Here is a 16,363-nt window from a genome sequence, read left to right as displayed (position 1 = left end):
TAAGTTGCACTGAAAGTAATGAAACAAAAACAGAAACGTTATTATAATGCTAATTATAATTATCTTTAACAAGATTTTCATTTCAGAATTCATGATTGAAACCATTTGCTCGTCCAGAATGAGATGTTCATAAGTTGTAAACATAATTACACTTCTAAATATACTGTTAACTTTCATAATATAAATGGATTACAAGAGCATTCTGTGAATATCATGAACTTTTCCACATTAGGCAACATTTGCTAACCAAATTACAACTCAAGTCTAAAGTTATCATGAATGGACCAAGATGGGTCGATAACAGAATTTGGCAAAAAAATTGAATTCTGAATAAGGTTAAACTTTTAACGGTAAAATTGTGTTTCCAAACACAGAGAGAGTCGAGTAAATATGGTTTACTAGATTCTGTCGCCTCAAGCAATCTCTCAACTCCTGAAACAGGAAAAAATAGCGAAAAGAACGAGAAGAAAAGTTGTGAACAAAAAAGGTAAACAAGAGTATCGAGCATGAATAAGAAGTTCATTTTTTCCATGCTATTTGCAAATGGTTCATGAAACATTGTTTAATCAATATCATTTGTGCTCAATAAGCTCAAGTTATAAATTAAGTTAACGGTGAAAAAAGTTCATTTTTCAAACATTTAGTTTTCCAAATGAAGCCAATTGCAAGAGAAAAAAGTTGATCCATTATCCAGATTATCATGAATAATGAATGGAAACTTAATTTGTTGATAAAGGTTTACAATTCATGCGCTTCTTCCAAGATGATTATTAGTAAATGTTGAACAGTTTGGATAAATATATTTGTATAAATCACGCAATTGCATGTTAATTATTAATTGTGATTTTCTGTTGAAACTGGAAATGCACTTTTCGATGAGAAACCTTTTGTTTTTCGTTGCTTGATTAACATTTCCATCATGATTAGCTTTTCTTTTTAATGCAATATTTAATCCGTAACCACAGCTTAGTTCAATTCTTGTTTGCCTTCAAGTTAATCCCAGCAACAATTTTTCCATCTTCAGGGAGTGAAGAGAGGAAAGCAACTTTTTTTACCTTCTAAGCTCACTTTTCAACCTTCTTTTTTTTACCTGAATTCAAAAGCATCTTTATCCGCTCTGTTTTTGCCTCCTTTACCTTTCATCATTATCATCCATCTACAGAATGATCACATTCATCTTTCACCACACAATCAAGACAAAACTCGAGGAAAGAAGGAAGAAGAAGCAAAAATAAAAGTTAGAACTGAACAAATATAGAACAAGTTCAAGCTAATTAATTGCTTCTCTCAGCAGCTTGGCTTCACTTTTCACAATTGCTATCATTGCCAACCAACATGATCATCACATTTGTTGCTATTAATCAAACTGTGCATATTCAATCATAGTTAATCTTCAATCTTTCTACAGTCCCGATTCGCAGCTCTTTTAATGCGCTTTTTATTAACATTAAGATTTCAAAATTTGACTTGACGTCGATGTCTCGCCAAAATCTGTCTCGACCAAGTTTAAACTTAGCTTAATTCACCGATTTTGCATTCCTTTAATATTCAGACTGCAGATTGAATAATTTCTCATTTCTCGAACAATCTCGAAATGAAAGGGAAAGATTTCAACGAATCATAAATGAAAATTGGGAGTCAATGGTCGGCAAGGAATGCATTGATAAATGTGTTCCAATTGAATTTCTGTGAATATAAAAGAAATTTTGTAATGTAAAAAATGTAATTTTGTTATGAAATGCAGTTTCTGTTAATTGAATAGTTGATTGATGACTTCGATGGATGATTAGTATTTTCAAAATTGATTTGAGACTTAAATCCATTGGCTATTCGATAAGGTCAATTTTTAACTAAATGAATATAACTTGAAATTCAATCGCCACAGTCTGAATGAACGCGTCTTTATATCAGTGACTCTAGTTGATCTGGTTGGTTGGTAAAGGCTGAAATTATTTTCACGAAAAGGTCACTTTTAAGGAAAACAATTTAACCCGAATCTAAATGAAAAGTTAAACTCGTCAGATTATTAAATATCTTTTATGTCAACTAGAAATGTTTGCTTGTCAAATGCCATTAAAAACTATCAAATGATATTAAAGTTTAATAGATGAAATATGCACATGGAGCGAGAAAAAAGGCAACTTGACATTGGCTTTACCAGAATTACTTGAGATTCTTGATAAATCCATGAATTGACGATAAAAAAGTGAACAATTTCCTACATTTCTCAGTTTTTTTTTCATTGGGTTTTTAAGGCTTATCGATCTGTCAAGGATCTGTAAAAAGAGTTTCCCACTTTCTTTTCTCATGCTTTTTCTTCCTCCTCTTCATGAAGTAATAAAACACAAGAAATAAATAAAATATCTTGTGAATGAAACAAAGAAAATGGATGAAAACATTGATATGGAAGAGAAGATGAAAAGAGCAGAAAAAGTAAAGAAAAGGTAAAACGATAAATGTTGAACATTTAAGAATGATGATGATGAAGTTTATAAGCTTATAAGTAATGTAACATTGAACGATGAACCACAAAAAGAGTCTCTTAATTGAACTTATTATTTTAGAGATTTCAAAGGTTTGATTATTTAATTGAATCAGAAATGTTTTGAGAAAATTAAATGGAAAACAAAATTTCAACCAATTTCTTCATCAAACTTGAACATCATGAAGTGAAAAAGAACGCAAGATTCAAATGGAAAAGTTAATTCTTTTTCAGTTGTTCCATGTTTCATCAGGTTCATCATAATCTTTCGAGTTTACATGGATTTCATTATAAAAATGTAAACAACATTTGGAAGGTAAAAGGAGAAGAAATTCATTCCGTTAATAGTCACAATTCAATTGGGATCATCAGATTTTGTTTTTTCATCTAAACTTGAAAATAATGATGAACTCGCAAGATTTTGCCATTTCTCTTCTTTCAAATTCCATGTTCCAAGAATCCATTTCTTTGTCATCTTTTCATCATTTCTCAATGTAATACAATTGAGAGAACATTTTCTGTTGACTAAAAAATATCATTTCATCATGTAATGTTCAATGAAATGTTATTGTTTTCAAGTTGCTCTCTTATTGACTGTTGTTACTCCTGTTAGTCAGGTTACAGTCTAAACATTTTGAAAGGCCATCATCATCATCATGTTATTACATTTGATGAGCAAAAGCAAAAGGTATTTCTCATCAAAACCTGAGATTCTTTACTGATTCCACCAACCATGAACAATTGTTGCACAAGAGAAGTTCATTTTCTTGATTCATTTCCCCTCATTGTTCCCACCTTGTTTATCTTTCCCTTGCCAGTTGCAGTAAACCTTTTTTATATTGGAATATAAGAATTGACAAAAGTTTAGAATTGTTGAGAGAAAGATTTTCTCATTCACTATTCATGATTGAAATGCCTGTGATTTCACTGTTGACAAAGAGTAAGTGAAACAACAACAACAACTGAATTATCTGAGAAATTTTCATTCTTCTTTCATAATCTTGTCAATTTGTTCTTCTTCTTCAATAAGTTCAATAATTTACAATTCATTTGGTGAACAACAATTGAACAATGTATTACAATGAAATGAACAGTAAGTGGCAAATGAAGCAAAAGGTAATCATTGAGTGATCATAAAAAAAATTGAACAAAAGTAACACAAAAAAGAGAATCGAGAGAAAAGGTGAAAATTATTTTAAAACTTTTGTTGAAATGTGTGTGTTCCAATGACATTAATTACCAGGAAAATTGGGTGAGAAAATTGTTGAAAAGGATTTTTCAAGAGTATCAAACTGATCAGGAAATGAATGTAACAAAAAGCAGAACCAGAAAAAAGGGTTAAAAGTATACTCACTGGGAAATGAAATTAAAGTATAAAAGGAAAGGAGAAAAAAAGTTATCATTATCTAATAATAATCTGATTTTCACTTTTCAGGGTGTAACATATCCAGCATGTCATGGTATATGGCGTCATTGGGCACCTCCCATTGAACGCAGTCGCTTAGCTACTCTGGCTTTTTGTGGTACGTTATCATCATCATCTTTGCCCATTTTATTTCCATTTACCTTTTTTTTTAATTTCCTTTACCATCTCATTTCACTCCCAGCCTATTGATTATCGAATTATATCAACATAAAGAGAAGGCAATTTTTTCTTCTTCTCCATCTTTTCCAGCCTCATTATCATCTCTCACTTCTCATCTTCATCCTTTCTCCACTCAATTCAAATCATAACTTTAATCAAATATTAAACATTTCAACATTTCTCTTGATTCTCCCATTACAGGATCCTATGCTGGAGCTGTTTTAGGTTTACCCATATCGGGTATGCTTACAGAGTGGCTTGGTTGGCAGGCTTGTTTTTATTTTTATGGTAAGACTTTGGCTATCATTTGATTCAATTTCAATTTTGGAACATTTTTTCACCAGATTTTTTGTTCCTCATCTTTTCAACTCTATTTTTGACTCCATTTTTTGCTTTTAACTTTTACTCTTGTTCAGTTTTAAAGAGTTTCGTGCTTTAGTTTTTTTCTTCATGATTCCTGGTTTAGTGGCAAAACAGATTAGCAAACAAAATGTTGAAATGTACTGTTAATTTTTTTTTGTTGATTATCTGATTATCGATTTGAAACGACTATTATTACCATCTATATTTATCATTGCGTTTAAAGTCAGTTTTTACCTTGATGTTGCATCGATTATTCCTAAAGAAGGAATTTTTTGACAGAAAGGAAGAGAAAAGTTCAATTGTTGATTAATTGATCATTTTGTTTGAACATTGCTTTTCAACATTCATGTTTCAATGGTAACCTAGAAATTGGGAAATATTTTAATAACCAATTTTTTACGATCGATTTGAAAATATTTATTCAATATTAAAGCTGATTATAGAACTGAAATTCATCGAAACAATCATGAGGACAATAAATTTCAAGAAAACTGTAGAAATGACAATAAACTTCGAACCAACGAAGTTGATAAATTTTTGATTATCAAGCAATTAGATAGAGAATCGATTTTATTCATCAATTTTAAACTAACATTAAATTTGTTGTCACAATAATGAAAACAATATTCAAAACAATCCTATGGCCACAAGTGTGAAGCTATTCCTGGTCGAAATATTCATTAGAATCGAATCACATTTAGTCATCAAAGTGACCTTAAAGTCGACCATTTTTTTCAAATTAATTGAAGCTCAATCAAATTTAACCCCAAAAATGGAAACCAAGTGAATGATTAAAGATAAACTTTAGATGATTGTTTTGACTGCAACTCAAGTTGAGACATTAGTTTGGGAAATTGAAGATTTATTGAAATTGAATGGAAAGTCAATTGAAAGTAAATGAATCTTGAGTTAATTTGTTTTTCCTTTTGCATTTGTGTCGTTATTTTTCGATTAAAGGTGTTGTCGGCTGTTTTTGGTACATTTCTTGGTTACTACTGTCATTTGAAAAGCCAGCCAAACATCCAACAATCACTCAAGCTGAATTGATTTACATCGAAGAAAGTATTGGTAACGTTGCTCAGACTTCACCAACGGTAAGACCTTCAATTACTATGTGCTTCGTCAATCCCAATTATTATCAAAACCAGCATCATTAATGATCTTTCCTTATCTTCTTCTTCTTCTTCTTCTTCTTCTTATTTTCTATTCTTTCTCTTTTCTTCCTTTTCTCTCCATCACATCACAATCATCTTCTTCACCTTGTTCATCTTTTTCATTTCTTCAATTCCCTTGTTGCTTTGCAAATCCAATCCATGTTGGTTTGTTGTTTCCTTTTTTATTTGTATGAGTTTTGTGTCTTTGTGAATCCTGAGTATCCAACAATTCAGCCTTTTTCCGAGTTCTTTTTTTTATTGCTCCTGTTTTTGTTGTTGATGTTGATGATGATGATGATAGCGTTGATGATTGTTGTTTCTTTTATAAACTTCTTGTTTCTTGACTCAACTTTTTTTCCCTCCTTTCTCATCATTTTCACTTGATAATGGACTGAATAAAAACTCATAATGTAATAAGCTAAAGCTTATCTCGAGGCAAATTTTTGTCTTCACTTAACAGTAAATTTGACTTGATTGTCCAGTTAATTCTGTTTTCTGGTTTCACTAGTCTTGAGATTCACAAATCTTGTCCCAAGAAGAGTCTCGATTAGTCAAGAAAACCATTGAGAACATCGAGTTATCTGGAATGCAAATTCAAGTCAAACTCTTTTTTCCCCTCAAAACTCTTTCCATGGATTTCCATATTCAAAATGCTCAAAATAACTCAAGTTTAAACTTATTTCAAATCAAACAATATTAAATGGACGTTAACCAAGTTTAACCTGCCATTTCGACAGTTTCATCCTCAAGACAAACCTTAGGTTTGCTCAGGTTCAGACTGAGCTTGAAAAATTCTTAAAGATGAAACACTTGTATTAATAAGTCAAGCAAAGATGCTTCATTTGTTGAATTAAAACCAGAATTTAATTTTCAAATCTTAATCTTTATTCCAATTGATCGCGCTATTTCAATGAATCCAAAATATTTTATTTTTCCATTCACCTTTTGATCAACTTCGATTTTCTGAATCTTGAACTTGTTCAAATCGCATTCGTATTAAAATCATGATTTCTGCCCATTCCATCGCCATGTGCCTCAACTTTCATTTCTATTGAAATTTCAAATAATAAAAATGTAAAATATGTTGAAGTTTAATAGCAACAAGGAATGAAAGTTGGCAATTCAAGTGTTTCATCTTTAAACGTATTTGATCTCAAATTTGATAAATGTCGAGATGTTTCAATTGAAACTGTAAATTGTCCCAAATATGAAGGTTACCCAAACCTAAAACACTTGTAATTGTAGATTCACATTTTCACCCAAAAAAACATGAAATAAAGACATCAAAAAAGGGTCGACCTTTTGTCTTTCCTTCTCACCCATTCATCATCATTATCATTCCTCTTTTTTGTGCCTCTTTGCCATGCAATATCTTAAAGACAAAGTTACATGTAAGACTAGATCAATATTTAAATTGAGTGTTGACATTCCCATGAAACTGGGCTATTCAGCTCTGTCTGTCAACAGAGGAAAGTGTATACTTGATAATGGATGCTAGTTTATGCTCTAAGAAGAGGAAGATGAGAAGAAGAAGAAGAAGAAAGAGCGTAAAGAATGAACAGAGAGAAAGAAAGAGTTTCCATTTTGGTTACTTTTAAGTCACCCAAAAATGTTACCAAAAATGGATTCACTTGTAATGCATATTGCTCTACACAATGGTTTATATTTATATTCATATCTAATAAAGAGTAGAGCCAAAGGAAGAGAGAAAAAAAGTAAAAACCAAAATAATAATATTATTCAGACTGAACTTCTTCTCTTCACTTTTCCCTCTTCATTCCTTATTCAGTCTTCATTCCCTGTTTATTGTTGAACATTTACAGTTTATCAATTCCCTGTTCATTTGAACTTGAGATAATTTTTGCTTTTTTACTTTTCTCAACATTTACGTCAATATTGATAACATTTTAGCTTCATCTTTCATCATTAACAGAAATGTAACTTTTCGAGAAAAGGTCAACATTTCAATCTTAACTGACCATTTCAAGATTACAGTTTTCATTGAGAATCTTTTCTTTCAGGTTTCATTTTGCTTTCAATTCAATTTTAATCTTTAATCTTTTCTCTTCAACAGTTTAAAACGACTCCTTGGAAGGATATATTTTCATCGTTACCTGTGTATGCTATAATAGTGGCCAATTTTTGTCGTAGTTGGACATTTTACCTTTTATTGATATCACAGCCAACTTATTTCAAACATGTTTTCCATTCATCTGTGGGTGAAGTAAGTAATGGATCCATTTTCAGGAGAAGCCAAAAATTAATCAATTGACCAACTCGATAACTCTCATTCAAATGTAACCATTTGAACCAATCAAATGATGAAAGCAAATCAATAGCATTTTAATATTTCATTAACATGGAACATTGTTTTTTCATCTTTCATCCGTAACATCATCATTCTCATCTTTATCATGTCTTTCGTTTTCTCGTTTTTTGGGTTTCTTTTTTCTGCTCTTCTCAATCTCTAGAGACATTTTCCTTGGCAAATGCCAAGTTAAACTTAATTGACTTTACGATTTATTCAGTATTTATATCTTCATTTTATCTTCTCCTTTTTTTCACGTAAAGTTTACCTTTTCCATTGAGCCAACCTTTATCATCTTTTCCTCCCTGAATTACCTGATAATATCAATGTCAACTTTATATCATGAATCAATATCATTTTCCTGAAGTCCATTTAACCTCTGGAAATGATGAAAGGTTTAGAGATTTCAGTTGAATGCTGAAAATCTTTCACTGAAATTGAAATGAACTGAAGACAACAAGAGAAACCATTCAACTCTTCATTGAGTTGGAGTTGACATTTGATGAAGATTAGTAAGATTTGGTTCAAGTTGAGGATTACCTTGATTGAGATTATGAAGATTAAATATTTAATTTGCAATTTTTCATAAAAATTGAGCTTTAATCTTTCATTAATGTTTAATTTTTACTTTACCAATCAATTTGGGTTTATTATTTTATTACTGACTGTCGACATCTTGAGGCAAAATTATTTACTAACTTGGTTTGGATTAACGGCTGTTTTTGAATTTTTTCAATGCTTCTTTGATTGTTAATTGTGATTGATGTTAATTATGTATTTTTGTTTCTCACTCGCTTTGCCTGCTTCGGTCAATTTTTTAACCAAAGTCTGGGTTTTTAGGTGCCGTTCCTCACTTATGTATGACAATTATAGTCCCATTTGGTGGTCATTTGGCTGATTTTTTTAGACGGTCTGGTATATTGACTACAACTCAAGTTAGAAAACTATTCAATTGTGGAGGTAAATACGCTTTTCTGAGTCTCTTTTTTTCTATTCTTGCAATTAAACATGAATTTCCATTGATTTCTATTATTATTTTATCTATCCTTCTTTTTCACCCTGAAAGGCTTCGGTATGGAAGCATTGTTCCTATTTGTTGTTGGAAGCACATCAAGTGAAGCATTAGCCATTTCAGCTTTAACCTTTGCTGTTGGTTTTAGTGGATTTGCCATTTCAGGTAATTAGTTTTTTTCTGCATTCACCTTTCTCTAACCAATTGTTTTATCCATTATATCTTGAATCTTGGTCTGGTAAATGCCAATCTAATTTACTTTTATTGTCTTTTGTATTCCATCAAACAAACAACTAGGTTTTAACGTTAATCATCTGGATATTGCACCTCGTTACGCATCCATTCTAATGGGAATCTCAAACGGCTTTGGAACTCTTGCTGGAATGTTTTGTCCGATTGTTACCGAACTCATGACCGAACACAAGGTAACAAGATTGTTCACAAGTAAAGCTGTAAATCGACTCGAAATGTTTCATAGTAAACTTCAGTTACATTGGATAATTTACCCAAAAACTAAAACTGGTTAACTGGCTGTTGTTTTGCAAACACTTCATGAGAATTCCATTTTAGAATCTCGAAGATTTGTTTGTTAAATTGAAGACACTTGGTGACTATTGTTGGATAAATTTCATAAATAACTTTTTTCCATTCTGTGGTAAGCAATGGAGAAAAATTGATTGTAAATTAAGTGATATTTACAACAATTGTCATCAAATGTTACTTCTTAATTGTCGTATTTGCATAATTTTGTGAACAGCTCAATCAACTATAAATGGTTGTTTATTTTGCTTATGGTAATGGTAATTGTATCTGATTGAATGAAACAGATTGAATCATTTCCGTAATCATTTTGATTGAGTATGAATGAGAGCCAAAAAAGAGTAAACTATCCAAAAATAAAAGTATTACTATTATTATATTATTTGCAATTCTGAGCTGATGAAAAAAAGGACAAACACTGCATTTAACTGTAAATCAATTTAATCTATTGAATTACATTAGCATCACAATTAGAAGTTGAGATTGGATAGGAAAAGGTAAAGAAAGGGAAAAAGGGAAGAAGAAGAAGAATGATGATGATGATACTGAAATCAGATTTAAATGGTTAAATGCTCGTCTTTTCATCTTCCTTCAATTTGATTGTCTTCGCAAAGTAAAAATGTCTTCATCCCTACGAGATGATAAAATCCTTTAGTTTCAATCAACTTTGACAAATACATGAAGATGAATTTTCCAATATAAATAAGCTTACTTAGTCTTCCCTTTTGATGCATTACAATTCATCTCTAACCTTTCATCATTATGACAGTCAATTGTAATGCCTGTTTTTGGCAATTTAAATCCAACCTTGCTAATCAAATTTACACTCTTTTCCTTGATAATTATTGTAACTCAGTCTTTGGAATTGGAAATATTCTGAAAAATTAGAAGCATTTGGAATCTGAAAATGGTTCAATAATGAATTCTTTTGCACTTTAACATGTGAAAAGTTGAAGGTGACAAAAAAAGGATATCATTATTTCAAAATATTATTTAACTGAACATAACATGATTAAATAGGAACACTTTTTTCCAAACTCTAAATTCTGGTAAAAATGAAACAGAGATGAACCGTGAAATATAATTTGAAAGACAAAATTTGTTTCAAGTTTCCTTCCGGCAAAAAGATTACTGTGAAAAGAAGAAACTCTTTATCGTTTCTAAAGAAGACGATCAAATTGTAACATCATTGAATTAACAAGCACCAAGAAGATGAACATTATTATTATTTTTGCAAGAATAAAAATGAAATGTTCAAATTACAGCAAAGAGTTGAACTAACTTTGTTAGCAGCAAAATTGTCTGAAATGTTACTCGAAATGAGAAAAGTAAATTCTTATTCATATCGAAATGCTCTCAAAATCTATTCTCAACTAATCAAGTCAATCTTTTTTCTATTCCAAGAACTTTTAGCTGAGATTCTCGAAAATTCCTGTTGTTCCATTGTCTTCGTTTTTAGCAGATTTGAAGCTTAAGCCTCAAATTGGTAATCATCTATTTATAATGATTAGGACCAGCAGTCGTATCAGTTTAGTTTCGATTGGAAAAGGCTCTTCCAATAAACATCGAGACATTCAAAGTAACACTTAATTGGTGAATCTTTGCATAGAATCTAGATTCTTTGTAAATTTTGTCAATCTTTTTATAGCAAATTGTGAACAGAAACTTTACAACTGTCATCAATTTCTGAATTAGATTATCACTTTGATAGCCATGATAGCCAGGTTTTCAAAAAATCTGTTAAATTCATTCATTTAGGTTGTAAAAGAGACTCATTTTATGGTTTTCTCATTCTTCTGGTTAGTTCTTTGAATCTGGAAAAATGGGAAAAAATCTTGTTCCAATAAACTACTAACCCATTGAAAAAGTAGGTTCATCTGTAGACATGAAGAAACCTAATTGTGGGTGGAAATAGTTTGATAGAGGAAAGGGTTACCTTGGATACAAAGATGAAGAGTAATAGACGAGAGAGAAAAAAAGTCTAAATACGAATAAAAAGAGTTGAATTTTGGGTGATGATAAGAGGAAGAAGAATCATGAATGAAAGAAGCAATTAAACTGCCCTGAAGGAGATGTTAATGTTGATCAATATTGGTATGATAAAAGCAATGAAAGAGAGCGAAGCAGAGGGAAGAAGAAAAAAACTTTAAGAACTTTTATTATCATGATTAACCTAAACAAGGATGAGAATGTGATGTGAATAATTATTTAACCAATAATATGATTCTGTTTTTTTGGCCTCTTTACAATAAACATAAAATGGAGTGATGATCATCATCATTATCAATAAAATGAACTCCCAATAATAATTATAATAACAATGGAAAGTTAATAATGATCAAGTGCAATAAAAGCAACTTGAACATTTACAGTCAAGTGACTATCAAATGTCAATAAGATGACAAGAGACCCTAAATGGAACCAAAATGGGCAAACCTTTCATGTTGATTTACACAAGAAAAAAAAGAGTATCACTGATTACAATTGAATCACTAATTGAATTTTTGTTTTTCTATCAATTACAGACTTCGGAAGAATGGCAAAAAGTGTTTACAATTGCTGGATTCATCCACTTGTGCGGTGTAATATTTTACGGAATCTTTGCCTCCGGAGAGTTGCAACCTTGGTCTGAACCACCGCCAGACCCGAATCACATTCCCAACTGGAAGATACGGCAAATGTCAATTAAAGGTGGCCATCCACCTCCAAGTGAAATGAATGGAGACTTGCAAAGGATGGATTCAGGAGAAATGGTTCATAGTCAAGGATATTATCCAAGCGCAACCGGAGGCGGACCTGGGCCCAACATGATGGATCCAAATAGCAATATTAACCTAAACAACAATAACAATCCTTTCTATGGAGCAACCGATGTACAGCAAACCTCTTTCTATGAAACTCGACCACAATACTCACAGCCCAGGCCAACTGATCGGTACATGCATGGTTCAGTGGAAGACAGGGAATATTGAAGTTGATTCAGTTTCACGCATCTTCATCTTGCAAACACCAAACTCATTGCTCTTCTAAAACATAATCATTTTTACATAACATAATTATAATCAACATCGTTTACTTATATTGGATAAAAAGAAAGACAATTTTCTCTCCTTTATCCATGAAACGTTGATGAAATTTGAGGAAAACATTAATCAACCAAGCTTAACCTTTGCCCGAAGTGAATACACACGCAGAGTTAATCAACTAATCAGAGTATTACAATTTACCAGGCAATCAAACAATTGACTTTCTGTTGATATTACCTTGTTGACTTCATTTGAATGCCTTTTGTATTTTTAGTTGTTGCGTTCATTAACAATAATAATCAGATTCATCAGTGAGACAAGCAAAAACAAAAACAAGAGTCAAATGAAATGGGTTAAGAAGATAATTATTTTATTATTTAATTGTTAACTCTTCTCGACAGTTCATCTCCACAGTTGCTTGTTTATGCTTGTCTCACACATTTTTACAAATGGTTTTGTTGGTTGATTAATTGATCATTTTTTTAGTTTCTCCTGTTAATTTGCTTCTTTCTCTCTGTGAATTCCAAGTGTGAGCGATTTAATCAATCATTTACAAGACACAAAATAACCCAAAAAAAATGAAAATATTGTCCAGTGAAAAGTTAACCAGAAATCAACACACAAAGGGTTCAACATTTAATGTTTGCTCAAACCTGGGTTGACTTTGAATTTGGTCAAACATTGAAACATTGAATCCATCAACATTGATCAACTAACCAAATTGATTGCAGTTTTCAGTTAAACATTTTTCTTTATACCAAGTGTCCTTTCATCATCATCTCAATCATTTTATATATTAGACAACAGTAATCATTGAAACACACACACAATCGTAATGATCACCTAAAAATTATTCTAGATCAACGGTTAATTGCTTATTTTAAACTGCTTTTGCCCATTCAACAACAACGATAAAGTGATGACAATTTTCAAATCAAACAAAATTTATTCAACAAACAATTAGCTAGTCAATAATGTTTACTTGATTCGTTACAATCAGTTAGAGAGAAAGGCAAAGAGAAGAGGAAGAAAAAAGCAATTAACTAATTGTATATACACAATTAAATATTTATCTTATATATTACGGTAATAGGAATAAAAGTCTCATAATAGCATTAGTTAATATTGGAAATGGTTTATTGTTTGATGCGAGAAAATAAAACAAGAAATAAATAAAGAATGAAAACTGTAATCACAATTTGGTCAAATTGTTAATCAATTTTCATTGTTAATATAAAAAAGGTAGAACCTCAATTGAACACATTTAATCACAATAATTAGAAGGAAATTAACAGGAGAAAGGTTGACAATTTAAGAATTGGAAAGTAAACTTGTAATTCAGTCAACAGCGAGTTTTGATGCAAGTTTAGAGCTACAATTGTGACTTCAATCAGACAGTTAATCAATTAATCAATCAATGCAAAAACATGAGTCTATTGATATGCTTTTAAAGTCAAAAGTCTGTGCAGTTTGAGATCAGCCTTTTTGACCTACATTTCATATTTTCATTTCCATCTTCATCTTCATCTCTACACATCTCTTCATCATCCTCACAATCCTCCATTATCTTCATTCTGAACCATCAATTCATGGATGAATAAAGCTTTGCGCATGAAAACCAAACCAACACACACAAAAGTTGTATTAGATGTAAATAGCGTTTCAAGAGAAGAAAAAAATGGAATCTCTGTTTTTTTTCGCCACAAAATTGAGTGTCAATCAGTTGAATTTGGACATTTCAACCTTTCCAGTGGAAAAATCACCTTTTCATTCTGTTCGATAAGTGCGCAATGTTAATGTTATTAATGGACAAACCAATAATTAACTTATTATTATCGGACAATCAAGCAACGGGTGATAACAGTTAACAGTTTAATCATCAAAACACTTGGAGAACAGCAATTTGCATGGGATTTCTGTTGGATAATCCAGATCTTGGCTTGCAAGTTTTTCGTCTTTGCTCCGTTTTTTTGCTGGTTTTTGTAATAATCTCACAATGATATCCAAAAACTTACAATAATAATCACAAGAAAGTCATTGATTTGATTATTGTTGATCCAATTTTGTCTAAATTCAAATCAATCGAGTAATAACAATTATTGATAGTAATAAGTAAATATCAAATAACAATTATAATCTTTAATAAATCATGCTAAAGATTCAGTTTAAAATCAGTGCAATAAGCAAAGTAATTAAACACACAAAAGGTTTGAAGTAAAAATGAGAAAATTTAAATTTCCAAAAAAAAAGTTAAACTTAAACTGATTTGTTCAATTTGGCTGAATTGATTAAAGTGTTGAGCAGTTTAAATCAAAAGTGTTTCATTGATTGGAAAAAGAAATGAAATATTTTTCCAATTAATTGTTTTTTGTACCAATTTAATTTCCATTTCAATTGTAATTGCAGCAAATTGTGTGACTAACCCAAACCCAAAAATACATTATTCCCTGTCTATGTGTATATCTTGTGTACAATAATTGATCAACAATCAAATTGATTTTAATTTCAAGCTTAATTTCAAGCCTTTTCTGGTTTTGACCTTTTTTGATTTGCCGTTTACACTGTTTAACTTTGTTGATTGTGCCAATGGTTTGTGTGCGTCTCATTTATTAACCTTTAACATTATTTTATCAATCAAGCTTTTTAGGTTTAAACATGTTTAACTGTGTGACTGTTTGTTAACTGTAAATCTCAAATAGTTAATTGTTGTCATCAATTGATGAGCAATTGAGATGATAAAAAAAAGGTTGAAAACTCACATCAACATTGGCATAATAATAATATAAATATATATAATAAAGATTAACAAAAAATCACAAGCAATCATCTGTGCGGTAGCAATAATCATAATCAATTTTGATTAAAGTTGTGTTTTGGTTTCAGTTTATTTTACATTCACTTGTTTCAATTGATTCACTTTCATTTATAATTGATTCACTATTTTTGTTAATTGATTCACCTTTCCATCGTACATTATGTTTTTTGATTCACTGTTTTTGTCATCTTTTTTGTTAATTACAATAATAAAAGAAATCAATAAATGATAAAAAAGAACCAAGTAAAAAGTAAATAAACATTTGGAATCAACTTTGAAATTTGATCACATTTTTTACTCACATTGTTACGCGTTCAAAGACAGAGTTGATCAATTCATTGATTTTGCTTTGTTTTTACATTTGCGGTTATCTTTAAACAATCTTATATTACAATTATATTATGTGTCATCCTCAGCGGTTATGAAATGAATGCAATCCAAGTTATCATTCTGAATACCAGCTCAGTAAATTTAGATGCTCAGGTTAGTTGTCTCACCATACTACAGGAATGTAGCAGAAATCCTAACGGATCCAAACCAGGTCAAACTGAACCCTTATAGAGTAGAGCTCAACGGTAGAACCGAAAGGAATGTTCCTTAAGGATTCCTTTCGTCTTGTTTTAAATCCTTATGCTGGAACGAGCTGTTACAGTTGTTGCTGAACTGTGGTTTGGCACACAATTGTCCATAAGCTTAGACAATTTCGAAGTGGTTTTTGTAACACGAACCACGAAAAAGATTCGGGCTGCTCTAGATTAAATTGAAATACCAACTACACCTTTTACTATAAGAATTGAAATTTTGAATGAAAGATTAGGTAGGTCAGCCAAATGATCAGCATTTTCATTTCAACATTAACTTATATTTTCAACATAATTCTGACAATCATGATTTCCATATCTTTTGCAGTTCACGTTTACAATAAACAAAAAAACTGGCGTACAAACTATTTGCTGCAGTGCAGAAGGAATAAAGGCGTTTGATTGAAATGAAAGTAAGCGGTAAACGAAAATATACTTGATTCATAAATAAACATCTTTTGTATAAGTTCTTTGACTAACTTGTAGCTCTTGAAGTA

At 30.9% G+C, this 16,363-nt stretch overlaps 1 protein-coding gene across 2 annotated transcripts in view; it reads left to right on the top strand.

Moving 5' to 3' along the window:
- Positions 1 to 15,368, top strand: part of LOC107371101 (vesicular glutamate transporter 1-like) — a 32,010-nt gene extending 16,642 nt beyond the window's left edge. For both annotated transcript variants that reach the window (XM_015939081.3, XM_089267243.1), the window contains 8 exons: positions 3,918 to 4,005; positions 4,269 to 4,355; positions 5,388 to 5,524; positions 7,659 to 7,808; positions 8,720 to 8,852; positions 8,959 to 9,069; positions 9,202 to 9,329; positions 11,970 to 15,368. In XM_015939081.3, the coding sequence (XP_015794567.3) occupies positions 3,918 to 4,005; positions 4,269 to 4,355; positions 5,388 to 5,524; positions 7,659 to 7,808; positions 8,720 to 8,852; positions 8,959 to 9,069; positions 9,202 to 9,329; positions 11,970 to 12,416 (1,281 nt within the window). In that variant the 3' untranslated portion in view covers positions 12,417 to 15,368. The remainder of the gene's footprint in view (positions 1 to 3,917; positions 4,006 to 4,268; positions 4,356 to 5,387; positions 5,525 to 7,658; positions 7,809 to 8,719; positions 8,853 to 8,958; positions 9,070 to 9,201; positions 9,330 to 11,969) is intronic.
- Positions 15,369 to 16,363: the final 995 nt, after the last annotated feature.

The sequence above is a fragment of the Tetranychus urticae genome, chromosome 2 (genome assembly GCF_039701765.1).
Source record: "Tetranychus urticae isolate SD_2017Ah chromosome 2, NJAU_TeUrti_SD_1.0, whole genome shotgun sequence".
Classification (NCBI taxonomy): Eukaryota; Metazoa; Arthropoda; class Arachnida; order Trombidiformes; family Tetranychidae; genus Tetranychus; species Tetranychus urticae.
This window is presented reverse-complemented; position numbering and strand designations above follow the sequence as displayed.